Source organism: Numida meleagris, chromosome 5, assembly GCF_002078875.1.
Source record: "Numida meleagris isolate 19003 breed g44 Domestic line chromosome 5, NumMel1.0, whole genome shotgun sequence".
In the NCBI taxonomy this organism is placed as follows: domain Eukaryota; kingdom Metazoa; phylum Chordata; class Aves; order Galliformes; family Numididae; genus Numida; species Numida meleagris.
The window spans coordinates 12,397,804-12,412,920 of NC_034413.1; the positions used below are offsets into that span (position 1 = coordinate 12,397,804).

Genomic DNA, 15,117 nt, shown 5'->3' on the forward strand with positions numbered 1-15,117 from the left:
AAACCCATTTCTCAGGATGCCACCCAATGTGTACTGTGCATACGGAGCCAAAATCCAGCTAGTAGAGCTGACTTAGCTTGTCTTCAGCTAGCCAATACCTTCAAAAGCATTGCCACTTTCTTGTGGGATTTCCATTTCTGAAGGAAAAAAAAAAAATGTCCTCTGCTGCTCAAATTGCAGTTTATAAAACTTGGAACAAGCCCCCAGAAGTCATTATTAGTGAAGATATTGGGGCTGGTGTCAGCGGCGGCTCAGGTACAAACGCCAGTCAGGCAGTAACTTAAAACAGATTCCTCATGCTGCCAATTTACATGTTTTTTGCTGTTTCATCAATTTTGGTCTCTGGGGAGCAGCGACTGGTAAAACACAGAGCTGTAGCCTTTAAGGCAACTGCTAATTTCAGACTAAGATGAAGATTTTTGTAACCTGTAATTGGAAGAAATAGCTTTTGAACCTTGGGCTCGGATGATTGTATACATTTTTCTTCTCTTATAATAAGAACACTGGAACACGCTCTTCCAGCATTTGCCCTAAATATATTTCTAATTAGAGACAACCACTGGTGGTTGAAGGTTTTCTTCCCTTGCCTCCCTCCGCCTTCCCCTCACTCTACTCTCTTGTAAATGATATAGGAGCTGGCTGAGCTTTTGGATGAAGAAAAGCTTGGTGGAGTCCCCGTGCTCATATTCGCTAACAAGCAGGATTTGCTGACGGCTGCCCCTGCTTCAGAGATTGCCGAGGGACTGAACCTACACACAATCCGTGACAGAGTCTGGCAGATCCAGTCTTGTTCGGCTCTTTCAGGAGAGGGAGTACAGGTGAGGCACTGGAGAGGGCTTGCTGTGCCAGCAGGCCATCTGCAAGAGAGAGATCCTTGTCTGTGGATCTGCAGGGTGGGGCAGGACTGGCTGCATCTCAAAGCGGGGGTCGGCACAGCCAAACCCTCACTGCTCACAGCACGGGGTCGCGTGTCTCACCTCCCGTCTGGAGGGGAGGGCGAGCTGTGGGCCCCTGGGATCTCTCTGTCCCTGGAAAAGGGGAGCCTTCGCCTCCCCGCCCGGGACCCCTTGACCGGGCCAGATGAAGACATTGATTTATTTTAAAGAGTCTGCTGTCAGGTTAATCATTTTCACAAAACAAATCGCCTTCTACTATTAACCCCTTTGACTGTTACAAGTGTGCACTTTAGAAATCTGATTTACCTTCACTACTAATGTCATTTGGCGTTTTGCTCAACCCAGGCGCCAGAGAGAAGCCGATCAATTTTTCTGATCTGAGAAACACGAGAACAGCACATGGGGCAAAGACCACTTCTAATGGCAGCATGTGGGGCAGCAAAAACCCGCACAGGGGACTGAGCTGTGTTCCTGAGCTGAACTGTAATAGCCGTGTCTTGTGCTCCTGTGCTGTAGCCAGTTCCTGCAGCATAGTAGCTCTTTGTAATGTAAATGGGACCTAGGTTTGTTTATTTCACTCTTAGGCTTTCCTGAATTAATGAAATATTTGCAGCGCTCCCAATCTGAGCAGTCAGGATTATTCCCTTCACCGATACTTAAAGAAACAGAATCATGAAGGCATTTATCTTCATTGCAAATTCAGTAAAACCTTATTTGCAGATGCTACAGAGCTGTTCAAGATAGCCAGTTCTCAAGCTGAGTATGAAAAGTCAGAGAAGAAGCCCACAATACTGAGTGGGCAGTAAAATGGCAGATGAAATTCAGTGTTGACAAGCGCAAAATAATGCACATGAGGAACAGCAACTCTAACTAGACATATATGATGATGGACTCTAAATTAGCTGCTGTTAGTCAGAGAGCAGATCACTGGGAACAGCAGCTTAGTGCTCAGCAAGGGCCAAAAAGGAAAAACCAAATGCTAGGGAGTTACCAGAAACAAGAAAAGGAACTTTCCAGAATACTCTCTTCTGTAGCAGAGTAAGGGCGTGGTAGGCACCAGCCTTGAACATGACATTCATTTCTGCCTCTATTCCCATCTAAAGAGACTAAAGCAGCAGTAGAATCATAGAGTCCAAGAAGAAATTAGGTTGAAGGGTCTTATACTTAAAACATGGATAACTAAAAGTACAGAGGATGTTGCTGAGGGCCTTGTCCATTCAAGCTGTAAGTATCTCCAAGCATGGAAATTCCCCCATCTCTCTACATAATCTCTTCCAGCACTTCACTACCCCCATCAAGAAAAATATTGTCCATATATCTGCTCAGAAGCATGAGAGATTTGAGGATCTTCTTTTGAGATTATTTTGAGAACGATCAGCAGTACGGAGTGACATCTGTAAACAGGGAGAATAAATAGATTGGGACTTGCAGCTAAGAGGAGAGAGAGGACAAAAAGTGAGGACGTCTTTGGGGTTTATGAGATACAGAAGTGACAGATACACTATGCGCTATTTTTTCACATGGCTAGAGGAAGGAGGTTCCTAGTGAAGCAACAATTTAAAAGAAATAAAAGCTGCTGCTTTGCTAGTTGCATAATTGAATTGTACATCTAATTGGCTGAGGATACTGGGGAGACCAAAGGAATTGGTTGGTTCAGAAAAATACTAAGTGAATTTCTAAAGAAGAGCTCCTCAGACAATTGCTGTTTACCAAGATCTGGGGATAACTTTTGAGAGAGGAACAGCCTGGGCCACAGACTGGGAGAAAGAGCCCTTTTCCTGCTTGTTCTTTCCCTTGGCATCCATTGACCTGACCCCTTACAGTAGTTATTTAGCTTTGAAATTCTTAACATTTAGACTTAAATGTTGCAGATGGTGTCCTTCAAAGGCCCTTAGCTAAAATACAAATTGAGCTATGTTGTAACCAGCCTTGTGAAAAGCTTCAACTCTGTAATCTTTATTTTGAAGCGGTGGTCTTCAGAGGGAGATATGTTCCACAATGGCAGTGTATGGTGAAGTCCAAAGAAACGCAATTAAGACAGAGAAAGTGAGGCTGCAGTTTGAAAGGGTTGCAGACAAATGCAGGCTACCTGCTTGCTTCCTCCAGGCCCTCCTCTATTTATCTAAGTCCAGCTGTTAAGGGCAGTAGGACAGCAGATGAGATTCTGGGAGGAGTGCTGGATGTGGAAGAGCTACATGATAGAAAATGGCACTTTCTGTTGATGAGCTCTGAAAAATGCCTCTTTCCCAAACTGATCTGCAGGCTCTCTGAAGTGCCCTGCCCACTTATTTGTTGCTGGATCTTTCTTTCTGTGCCCTCTCCTTGAAGCGTAGTGCATCTCCATATGCGTTCAGTTGACCAGAATGTAAGCCCAGTGTTCTCACCCAGAGAAATTAAATCCAGTTCTGTACTTAGTTCCATAAAACAGATGACAAGAGCTAAATGAAAGTATTCACAGTCCTATATATTTTGCTCATCATGCTTATCTGGACAAATTAATTTAGATGCAGGGCAGATAACATACTGTTGTCCCCAGTCTCATTGCCCTAAATACTGCAGCTTATTCCATAAGTGATTGATGCAAAAAGGAAAGTCACAAACTCTCTGGAGCTTATAGTAAGAGCCCTTATATTTCTCTTGTGCCATAACTCCAGCGCTGTCAAATCGGGCAGCAAGGATGCCAAGCTTTCCCTTTTCTTGGCAGTTCATTGAACAGCATGTTTTCCAAGATGGCTTTTAAACTAAAGGATTTTAGGTGCAAGTGGATCAGCCCAGGAATAAAGAATATCTTCATCCTTGGGACTCTCAGAAGTCAACATGCTTAAAATGTAGGGGAATCAAAGAAAAGCTTGTTGAGAGTGTGAGATTGAGAGAGAAGATTTTGAGAATCATGGCACACTATCTCTACCAGTGGCTCAGAATGGAGCTCTCTATGTGTAGTTAGTGCTCAGGTCACTGCTTTAAGGACTTCTTTGAGAAATGACAATGAATGACAGAAAAATAAATGAAGATGTGGAAGCATCAGGTATTCAGAATGAAAGCCAAAGAGCAATGACTCTAAGCATCACTGCTGATGGAACACATTAGCTAGAGTAAAATTGGAGACGTCACCGATGGATTTTGCAAGGAAGAGTGGTGGCATATCTAGTCCTGAGGACACAGAGGAACAGAGTTCATAGGAGAAGATTTTTGTGGTATCTTGGAGGAAGAGCAATGAGCAAAGATAAATAATGCCGATACATGAAGGAGAAATAGTTTGAAGGTCATTTAATTAGTTTAGCTGCTAGCACCATGGTGTATAGAATTGGGTAGTTAAGACTGGGGATTTCAAGGTTAATGAGATTAGATTATGGTTAATAGAATGATATAAATTTAGAGAATTTAACTATTATTTGAATTGGGTTATTTAATAAAACTGTTAATTAAGGAGGGAATCCATGTTGTCATCTTCTCTTTTAAAATTAACCACTGGGGACTCAGGAAGAGGGGCCCAGCAATGTTCTGGGCAGGCTCAGAAGAGAGGTGGCTGGGTTAACTGGAAGCCCCACACAGGGCCCTCTGGAAGCCAGCTGGCATCCTGCATTATGCCAGCTGAAGACTTTGTTACCTCCACAGTGAAACCATGTGCAGCACTTGTCTTCTTAATCAGCCTTCATAATACCATTGCAAGAGGAACAACATCCCTCACCTGGGAGGCTATTTCAAACAAGCCTACTGCTTGGGTCTGATTTTAACCTTCCAGCTACTCATCAGTCAGGAAAGCCTTTTCTCCCTGCCACAACCATTTGGACTCTGCCTCTGGAGCAGCAGCATCCTGTTCCAGCTTACACCGAGACCCTTGCACATGGTACAACAAATGAGGGAGCTGATCACCAGTTCCAGCAGAGAAACACAGCAGCTCTCCATTGCCACGGGGCCTCTGCTGGGGTTGTGACCACATCTCTATCTTCCATCGTGGCCAGCTGAGGTGAAGTGAAAGCAGAAGGGACTCCTCTGCTTTGCTGCCTGCTCTGTTGCTGGCAATGCTTCTGAGGGGCCAGTATATATTAACCATGACTCAAGGCTTTGGACTAGCCTGTGCTCTGCAGCTCATTTCTTGTTTGAAGCAGGAATCTCGGATCAAGGCAGCAGGAGCTCAGCCTGCCCTGAGGAATCTCCTCCAGAGCGTTGCTGCAGCATATTGTGTCCAGAGTCTCCCAAGCATAATGGCACCCAGGAGACTATTAAAAGCCAGTGGAAATGAGAGTAGCCACTAAACTCTAATTTATGCCAGAGCCAGTCTGGTCCAAAGGACTGGAGGAAGGGCTGAGTTGCTTACTCCTCCCTGTTGGGCTCCATTCTCAACTGGAAGAATGGAACCCAAGACCTACGTGACGCTGGTACTGCAGTTCAGCACTTTGACAGGGGCAAGATTCAGAGCAGGACTCCCAGCAGTCTTCTGTGTTATATCCTCTGAGCTAGGTTTTGTCTAAAAGATGTCTAAGCCACAGCAGGTTCTGGGGCTACTTGCGAATGTGATTTTAAACCAGTTTTGACGACTGCAGCTCTCCTGGGGAGGGCAGAGCCCGTTGTGACAAGAAAAAGCAGCAGAATTTCCAGATTACAGGGCAAATTCTTGTGATTTTTAAGCAGGGTAAAACAGAGACTCAACAAAGTTGCACTGGGGATACAAGGTCTCAGAGGACAAAAAAGCTTGCACCCAGGCGAAGACAAGGATGGTATACTTGAGGGAGCCTATGAAAGCCTGCCTGTATGCTGAGAGGAGGTGCAAAGAAGTGACAGATAATGAAGCCACAGTCCTAGCTGTGCAGAGGGAGAAGAAAGTGACAGTTAAAATAACACATACCAAAAAATGCTAGAGATGGAGAATTTTGTACTTGCATGACCCAATTTGTTATGGCAGACAGAAGATTACATGAAAGGATTAAGCTTTGCTGTCCTTAAGGTCACATTAGGGGTCACAAGTTTGTGGCCTCGCCTGATCCCTGGCTTGCAGGGGAGCAGAAATCAGGATGCTTTTTTATGGGGTGGAAGGGACTCGTTCACTGTGTTTGAAGTCAGATTACTTCACTCCCACAGCCGCAAAGCTGATAATGCAGAGAATAAGCAAGCAGTGGGCTAATCTCAAACAGGACTTTGTATTCCTCCTGAGGGAGGCTCTACCAGTTCTTTCCCAAAGGGTGTCACAGCGCAACTCCCTCGGCACAGCAGCAGACGTGACTGCAGCGAGGCGGGGTTGCGCTAAGCAGCGTTTCTCTGCAAGGAGCATTATCCTCTTCCCTGGAGTTCTCTCTCTTTGCTTTGGTAAAGTTTACTAGCTGCTTGTTAAGGAGCTAAGAGAGCTGAAGCTGAAAGATCTGAAATCTTTCCCTGGCTAAGTTTTCCCATGGTTGACTTGAGGCTGGAATACTAATATTGTATCCGTCTCCATTCTCAGAATATCTGCCAACGTCTCTGTGTCTCAACAAAGCAGCCCAAGGACATCTATCAAGATCTAAATGTTACTGTAGGGACTGTACTTTCTGCACAGAGCCATCTTTTAAGCATGCAGATATAGGGACAGAAAATGGCAGGGACAAAGGATGACTGCAGTTGACTCCTTGCGGACTTGACTCTTTCAAGCATCTTTTCCTCCTTCCCCTGTGCTTTCCCCACAGAGCTCTTTGTGTTTGTAGCAGCTTCCCTGCATTTCTCCATCTTAACAACCCCTGTCCCACTTCAGACCTTAGGTACAAAAACTGCAGACGTACCTTTTTGTTTCCTTTGCCTTCCGTTGCATTTGCTGTTCTTCAAAGCACTCAGGGCACTGCAGAAAATACGCCCCCGATGAAGTTGCACCAGAAGCTGCGGTGTGGCTGAGGATGAGGAAGAAACATCACACGTGGAGCTGGCCGCATTCATTTTCCCTTTAGGACTGTCAGGCAGGGAGATATTTACAATTACATGTGATTTTTCCTGTCAATTAACTTATAGCAGAAGAGAGTTTTAAAATCGATTCCTGCTTTAAAAGTTCAGCGACCTACTTACGTATTTCAAGCCTGTTTGGAGTTCACCTTTCCTCTTGCATTTTGCTATGTCATTCTTTTGCCCTCATTATATGCTTGATGCAGCCAGGCTCCCAGCCATGGTAAATCCCATCATAAACTCTGCTTTATGACCCTCACCACACTAGTACTAAAATGGTCTGTCTTTCCCCTTCCCGAGCTCCCTGATGGCAGCAGGCAGAGTTTTAATCACTGTGAATTCAGGTTGTGGTCAGATTAGGTAGAAGATAGGATGCATGTTTGTTGTTTTGCAGTGATGTATTGTTTCTGGGATTACTGTGCTGAATAGCAGAGGGTGTCAGCTGATATTTATTACTTTAAGCTGTCTCAGCTGTTCTGGTTCAGCAAATAAACCTACATTCAAAATGAATGAGGAGCTCTGCTTGCCTTGTATGCCATGATGTGTGCAAATGTGATTATTGCTTCCGAGGCAGGGGAAGCTGAAATCATTGTGGGAGCATTTTTAGTTATTTATTTATTTTCACTCTTTGCAGGCAATCATGCGCATTTCTAAAGCGCACAATGAAGCCAAAGGCTTGACACCACTCTTCCCAGCCCCATTGTTAAGCCCTGGCATTCCACTGGCTGGGAATGGCTGGCTCCCTCTCTCTCTAAAGTGATAAGCTTTAAACCGCGCTATTGATTGCTTAAGGCATTACATGTTTTACACCCAGGTTATCGGTGTTATTGAAAGGGGAAGACACAAAGCTACTGGGCCTTAAAATGAATCTACTTCTCGTCTTTTCTCATTTGCTCTGAGGATTTCAGACAATTTGTTTTACACCGATCACTGCTGTGGAGATAAATAAATGAAACTGGAGGCATCAGCCCTCCCCGAGGTTCGAGGTAGCAGTGTTATTAGTACTGGGCCCCACGTGCAGCCAGCACAAACTGGGCTTGCTTATTCTTCAACACAGCATGTTGACCATTGAACATAATGCAGTGAAATCCCTCCAGAGCTCCGGAGTGGCTTTTTGCCCAATTTACAAGCACAACCATGTCCCATCCCACCTGCCTTCCTTCTGCCCGTGGCACCGGCAATGCCTTGTAGGTAGGATGGAGGTGGGTTTGATGGGACACAAATACGAGAACTGTGCATCCTGCACTCCGTTCTCTGCACCTCACGTCAGACAAGTGACAGGAGTGGGATGAAGTGTCACTTTGCCCTTCAGTAGCATATCCCGTTCTGGGACCTCAGCAAGAAACTCACGCTCAGTTATTGACAGCTGAATGGTTGCCCTACTGCTTGCAGTGGCCAGAGGCTCTGCACACGTTTTTACACAAGCACCCTAATGAGTGTATCAGCATCTTAAAACATGACCACCTCTATTCTCACTGTGTTACCCCACAGCGCTTGTTCCTGTGAGACACAGGGTCCACATCCCCTGATGTCAGGGACTTTGGTCCATCTGAGCTGATGTGGTTTGCCTGGGGACACACAGGAGGCACGCAGCTGTGCAGAGAATTAGAGGCACGCTCTGAATATGGAGCTGGCTGTATAACAAACAGCTTAAAATACATAGTCTCAAAGACAAGGTGGCATGGCCAAGGTTACACAAATCATCTGAACCTAGAATTGAGCCTCGATCTGCTGCTGACGTACCTTAACTGCAAAGTGATCCTTCCTTGAAGGACCGAGGCATAGTGACATGATGAGATGATGATACTTTTTATGGTCAGAAGAAGGATTTAATAACCGAGCAATGAAGCGCTTGCTTTTGCACACGCTGTTTTCGGGCACAGAGCGCAGGCACGGGGCAGAGGAGGACTGGAGATTGCCTTTCCCTTCCCTTGACTAACACTGCCTTTCTCTGTCTAAAGGACGGCATGAATTGGGTGTGCAAAAATGTCAATGCAAAGAAGAAATAAAGCGTTCTGAGCTGCATGGAAATGGAGGAGCGGTGGGAGCAGAATTCTAGCCTGAAAACACTAATTTGCTGCTTTCTGACCAAATGTTTTTCCATCTGTGCACAGCTACAGCTGTTAAAAGAAAAAAAAAGAGAGAGAGAAAAAAAAAGGGAACAACCTCGGTTAAAACCTACTGCTGGATATGGAACTTGACCTGCTCTTTAGTATCGTTTTTTATCCCAATAAAGGAATTATATATTTCCTCCCTATGCATAAATAGTATTAAATGTCTGATTAGCCAGCAAGTTTGTAAGCAGAAGCAAGACTGATTCAGTGTGAAGCTGAGGGAGTGGTGAGTTACTGTAGTTGCTTAAATGCATAGGAGCTGCCCTATCCGTGCAGGCATGCAGCTGCTGAGGACACGCTCAGGTGTCAGTCACAGCTTTTCCTCAGTCGCTGATGAAACGCGGTTTTGTTACCAATTGTGGGTAGTTTCTTAAAAAAAAATGGATAAGAAGTCATTTGTGTAATGAGGGTAGAAGACTTCAGCGTATTCCTATAGCCATAAAAGAGGAGTTTGATCATAACGAGACACTGTTGCATTGCGACGCCGCCGTAGAAGGAAGAGGGTTATGCGTGTATAATTGAAGCTCTTTACAATTGGAATAATGCAGGATGAGCGTGCCTAGGGCTTTTCTCGCAGCTGAAGGAGAATTTAGCCCGGCATTTCACCTTGAGCCAGCAAAAACGTGGTTCCTGTGTTCAGTAAGCTCCATATGTGAGATTAGTCTTGATGTTGAACAATCCCTGTTGATTTTCCCTTGATGTTAAGGCAACTCCGCAGCAAAATGCAATTAAGTCCGTGATTACTTTCTAGAATGAGATACCAGGTCCCAGGCTTCCTTTCTGCAGTGTGCAAAACCCATTCTCCCACCCTCAGCAGCCCTGCATGGAGGTCCCCAGCCCGCTGCCAGCTGCAGCGCGTCCGGGTGGAGGTGAGGAGCCCAGAACGGCAGATGGGAAACGCTCTTTAAAGCTAGGATCTGTTGTGCCCTGAGCTGCCTTTCCTGCAAGAGGACGCGGTTGCTGAGATAGAAGAGCGAATGCTTTTCCCACCTCCTTGTCCGTGGTTCAAATCTAGCCCCAGCTGACAGCGGGCAGGAGTCACTTAGCGCGCCAAAGCAGCCGTGTCCTGCTGAAGCGAGCTCGGTGACTCCCGGGCCAGTTTCTAATGCACAGATGGTAAAATAATCCCGCTGCCCTGCTTGCCAGCTTTGTTTGCTGCCTGCCTGCGAAAGGCCAGGGCTGGCTGGGGACCGCGTTACCCCTTCCACCTCTTGCAGGCGGAGCGGCGGGCGGCACGGGGCGAGCTGTGTGTCCTGCGGCATGTGGCTTCACCACGCGCCAGCGAGCTGACTCATGGAGCCGGGCGGCCGGCTGACACCCCCGGAGCTCCCCGCCTCGCTCGTCCCTTCCCCTGGACGTCTCCAGCTCACGGCAGAAACATCTGCACTGTGCGTGAAGCCGCCTCCGTGTTAGAGCCCGGCAGATTGAAATCGTCTGCGGCCGCTTCCAGGTCCCCCCCGGTGCATCGGGAGGGTTCAGGGCTTGGGCTGCGCGTAGTTCAGCTGTCGTTGCTGTGGCTGGGGGCAGAGGGACAGCTGGGACGGCAACTGCTGCAGCAATCCAAGTGTAATCTGCCTGCGTCTGTGAGTCAGCACCCTGAGTGCATCTGTCTGCAGCCCAGGCGGGACGTGCAGACGGAGCGATGCAGCCTGCTGCAAAAAGCAGGGCTGGGAGGGGAGCAGAGGCTCCGGAGAGCTGTTAGGCAATAGCTAATGACACAAAGAAGTGACACGCTTCCAGTTGGCGTGCATTGAGCAAGGAGTCATGAGGAGAGATGTTCACTTAAACAGAGCAACTGTGTTAGCTGATGGGGAGCCCCAGGAAGCCAAGCCCCTGTGTTTCTGGAGCCAAAGGAGGAGAAATGCGTCCCAGCACGTGTGTGAGAGGTCCCCTTTTCCTCCCTATCCGTGCATTTGCCTGATCTAAGTGCTGTAAAGCATTGCAGCCCCTTCTGGAAGGCACCCTGTGGGCTGTGGGATGTACTCCCAGGCTTTAGGCTGGCCCTCACTGTGCACTTGATGCCGAGTGACATGCTTTGGTACCTCTGCTCCACCCCACCAGGACAAAGCAAAACCACCCTGGGGACAGGAGAGAGCCCTGCTCACCTGCAGGGCTGCAGAGCTGGGGGCTGCCCCACTCCCTGCTCTTTCTTTAGGCTCCCATTGGTTACACTTGGAAGCGTGTGTAAAATGCTGTAAATTTACTCTCCCTTCAGTTTGGAAGGAAAAATTGCTTTACTGAACTCAGGATCCAGAAGTGTTTGCTGGCTCATTCCTTATGTTTGCACACATCCTGGTTGCTCGGTCCTGCTCCAGCCGGAGCTTCACCTGTCACCTGGTAGATGAATGAGGTCTACCTGGAAGGACGGAGGTGGAGGGTTACGACGACTGGAGTAAATCATCTTGCAGCAATGGCCATAAATGCTCTCTGTATTGTAAGCTCTGTGTATTGACCTGGTGGAAATGTAAGAGGATGTGGGGCTCACCTGCTGCTCTGCCCCTGGGCAGCGCCCGGCTCGGTGCCACCTGTGGAGCTGGGAAAAGAAACGCTGCCCCTCTGCCTCCCGACCCGTCTGCCTCGTGCTAATGTCCTGAGGAGGCTTTGTCCTTCCAGCTCTCTCTTTTGCCCTCTTTGAAGTAAGATCCGAGGAAAGCAAACCATCTCATTGGTATGGGTGGAGCTCTGCCGCGCATTGCATCGATTCATAGATTTTTAAAGCCAGAAGGGACCATTATGTTCCTCTCTCCTGACCTCCTGCATAACACAGCCCATTAAATTCCACCCAGCGAGGCTCGCTGCGAGCTCGATGCCTTCGCTTGAATGAGAGCCCCTCTGCCAGGCAGGCAGCGGCCTGATTTAAGGCTCCGAGCGACGGCCAAGCTCAGCCCGGGCACGAGGAGTCTGCCACAGGGGTTAATTCCCTTCCCGGGGGGACGCTGTCGTGCTTCACTTTCACATCATTAAATCTGGTTCTACCTTTGTGATAGATTAAAGACGCCTCTCCTGCCCATCGGTGTTCTCTGGAGGGGAGAGATGACGGAGAAGTGAAATTCTCCAAGGGCACGGCAGGAGATGGGGCTCCGGTGCTGTCAGCAGCGGGGACTCGTGCCCGAAGCCCACTTCCCCGGTCGGCTCTGATGGAGAATTTCTCTCCTTGCCCTCGCGTTGTTCCCCACACCCCAGTACTTGCGTGTTAAAGGTGTTTTTCTCCATCGGAGCTGTACGTGAGCGGCAGACGACGCTCGCTGACTGCAGTGGGGTGAGGCCTCTCCCGCGCAGCCAAGGCTCAGCGCTGCCTCTTCCATCGCCTTCCGGCTCCGGCTGGGCCCGCACAAGCTCTTTCTTTTATGTTCCCTTCTTGAATTCCACCAAAAAGGGGTATTTGCAATATCTGCTCGTGTTGGTACTCGCTGTATGGTTTAGATGTCTTTGTCAAAAATAAATAAATAAGATTTAGTAGAAAGACAAATGGTGTCTCAGGGTGATCCTTGCCCTTCCACAGGCTTCGTTTTCCCAGCGGCTGTCTGTATGTCTGTCTGTCCATCTGTCTGGCCATCCATCCATCCATCCGTCTGTCTCTCTGTCTGCCTGTCCACCCATCAGTCTGCCTGTCTGTCCTCTCTGTCTGTCCATCCGTCTGTCCGTGCAGTGCCTCCTGTGCTTTCCCTCCATCTCAGCAGAGGAACGAGGCGGCTGCCAGTGCTGGAACCAGTCGGATGTTGGAAGAAGGCTTTTTCCATTGGATTTTTGTCTGCCCAAAACTATCATAGCAGCAAGGAAGCGAGGACGGCGCACTTTGAGAGCAGCACATTGTCTCCAAAGTCATTTTGTAGGTTAAAAAAAGTGTGTGTGTCATGGAACCTGCTCCCTGCTGAGCTGGCAGGAAAATTAACAGGGAAAAAAGCAATGCAGAGAACAGTTTGGTTTTGGTTCAGTGCGACCGAGTTCAGAGGGAGTTTTGAGAGGGAAGCGAGTTCCGGCTCCACGTCCTCCCAACCGATGTGACTCACTGTGCCAGGACGGCCCCATAGTGGGGAGCTGCTGGGGCCCGACCCGAGGACCAGCTGCGGGACAGCTCAGCTCTGGGGCACGCCATGGGGCAGGGGGTCCCCGCACCCGGAACGCAATGAGGATGGCAGCCCGTGGGGTGCTGCGTGCCGGGGGGCTGCCCCGCGGCGCCCTGTGCTGCTGAATGGGGCATTGAGCGGCACAGCTGGTGCGGGGGGGGCGAGGGGGCCGCAGTTGCTCCTGACACTTTTGCCTCTGAATGTGGTGATAAACTCCCTTTCCCGATTAGCGCTGATCCCTCTGCCTCCAAAACAGTTGGCCCTAATGAACATACGGCCCAACAGCTGTAAGCGGTTATACATATGCATGGATATATATATTTATCCCCCCCCAAGCCCATCCATATATACTGGAGATCACAGCTGTTGCTATTCTTCCTTGCAATGCAGATCAGACGCTCTCTCTCTTTGGAGTCTTACTTGACCTATTTTGCAGGCGCAAGATTTTTTGTGATGATGATTTCCCCAGTTGGTGCTTTTGATTCCGCCTGAAACATCTTGATTGAAGGCAAACAATGGCAGCTCCGGCAGCCGGCAGCGCCCCGCACCCATGCGCCGCCCCGGCAGCCGCCACGCACCGGCTGGGGACACGGGGATGTGGGGACGTGGGGACATGGGGACATGGGACAGGGCGAGGGGACATCAGGGATGGAGGGACGTGGGATGGGACAAGGGCACACTGGGGACATGGGAGATGTGGGGACACGGGATGGAGGATGTGGGACAGGAGAAGGGGATGTTGGGGACACGGGGATGCAGGGGACACTAGATGGGACAAGGGGACATTGGGGTTGTGGAGACATCAGGGACATGGGACAAGGGCATGCTCCCCAGCGGCCATTCCCTCCTTATCACAGCTCCTGTGCTGCCCCTTCCTTGTGCCCACCAGCCCCCACACCTGTGTCCCCATCCCCTGCCACCTCCCAGATGTCATGTGCTTGGCCCCCAGCCCCCTCTCACCTGCCAGCCCCAAATCCTGCAAACCAAGATGGCTTCCCTTGGCGTGGAGATGGGGCCCCATGGTGACCCCCATGGGTGTGGAGATGGAGCCCCATGGTGCTGAGGCTGAGGACCGCACATCCCTCATTGCAGTGATGCTCTGAGCAGCCCGCAGGCGATGGGGACCCTCAAAGCCCCTTCCCCAGGACCTGGCCACCACTCCCTTCTCAGTGTGGGCTTTGGAGTCCAGCAGGAGCCTCCCCCAGCCCTGTGGCCCCCCTTGGCCACCCCCCAGAGAAGGGCCCCACGGTGGCCGCATCCCGGCGCGGAGGAGTGCCCAGCCAGGAGTGCACAAAGCCATTATTTGTTTGGCTTTTCCGTTGGAAGCGCGTCCTTCATCCCTGTTTCTACAGCAACCGGGAAGTTCCCGTCCTGGCCCGGATGGAGGGCACAAGGCGGCCGAGGGGGGGACGGGGTGGGGGGAGACAGAAATAAGGTTCTGAGGGCAGAATGAGCACCGCATGGCCCCGGTGTGGGCATGGCAGGGGGGGAACGGCCCCAAAACTGCACTGCTCTGAGGAAACCCGGCGAGCCAACAGCGCTTTATCTTCCACAGCGCGTCTCTTCATTTATTCATTATGAGATAATACCCAAATCTGGCTAATTAATATTCCTGCATATTTTCCAAGGGCTGATGAGGTATCTCAAAACATCTCTCCGAGATGGGCTTTCATATTTATAAGGTTGATGCACAAACTTAAATTGATGGTGTCTAAATATACCCCTCATGTTTAAGCATGGGGCCACATTCCGGGGGGAGTCCTGAGGCCACGGGGGCCCCGGAGGGCGGGGGTCCTCGGCTTAAAAAGGCTACTGGAAGCCACACTGTGGCATGGTGGCACCTGTCCTTCCATGGGGACAAAGGGTTTCCATCTGATGGCATTGAGTGCTGCACCTGGGCTGGGTCCGGGGTCCTCAACCCACTGGGGTACGGGTGCCAGAGAAGGGTCATGCTGAAATCCTTTCCAAGGTTAAGAAAAAGAGTTGATGGCAAACTGGGAGCTTGGTTTGCATTCACCCTCATTATGCTGATTGCTCATTTAGGTGTATGCAAATGGTGGAAGAAGCTCCTCCACCTGGGGACCCATTGGCACAGTGGAGCCCCAGCGGGGTATGTCCCTAAAGCGCCTGTGCTGG

The 15,117-nt window shown here is 49.5% G+C and overlaps 1 protein-coding gene across 1 annotated transcript in view; it reads left to right on the top strand.

Moving 5' to 3' along the window:
• Window positions 1–9,059, top strand: part of ARL3 (ADP ribosylation factor like GTPase 3) — a 24,711-nt gene extending 15,652 nt beyond the window's left edge. Inside the window, exons 5-6 of the mRNA XM_021398481.1 lie at window positions 633–818; window positions 8,762–9,059. Of these exons, the coding sequence (XP_021254156.1) occupies window positions 633–818; window positions 8,762–8,809 (234 nt within the window). The 3' untranslated portion in view covers window positions 8,810–9,059. The remainder of the gene's footprint in view (window positions 1–632; window positions 819–8,761) is intronic.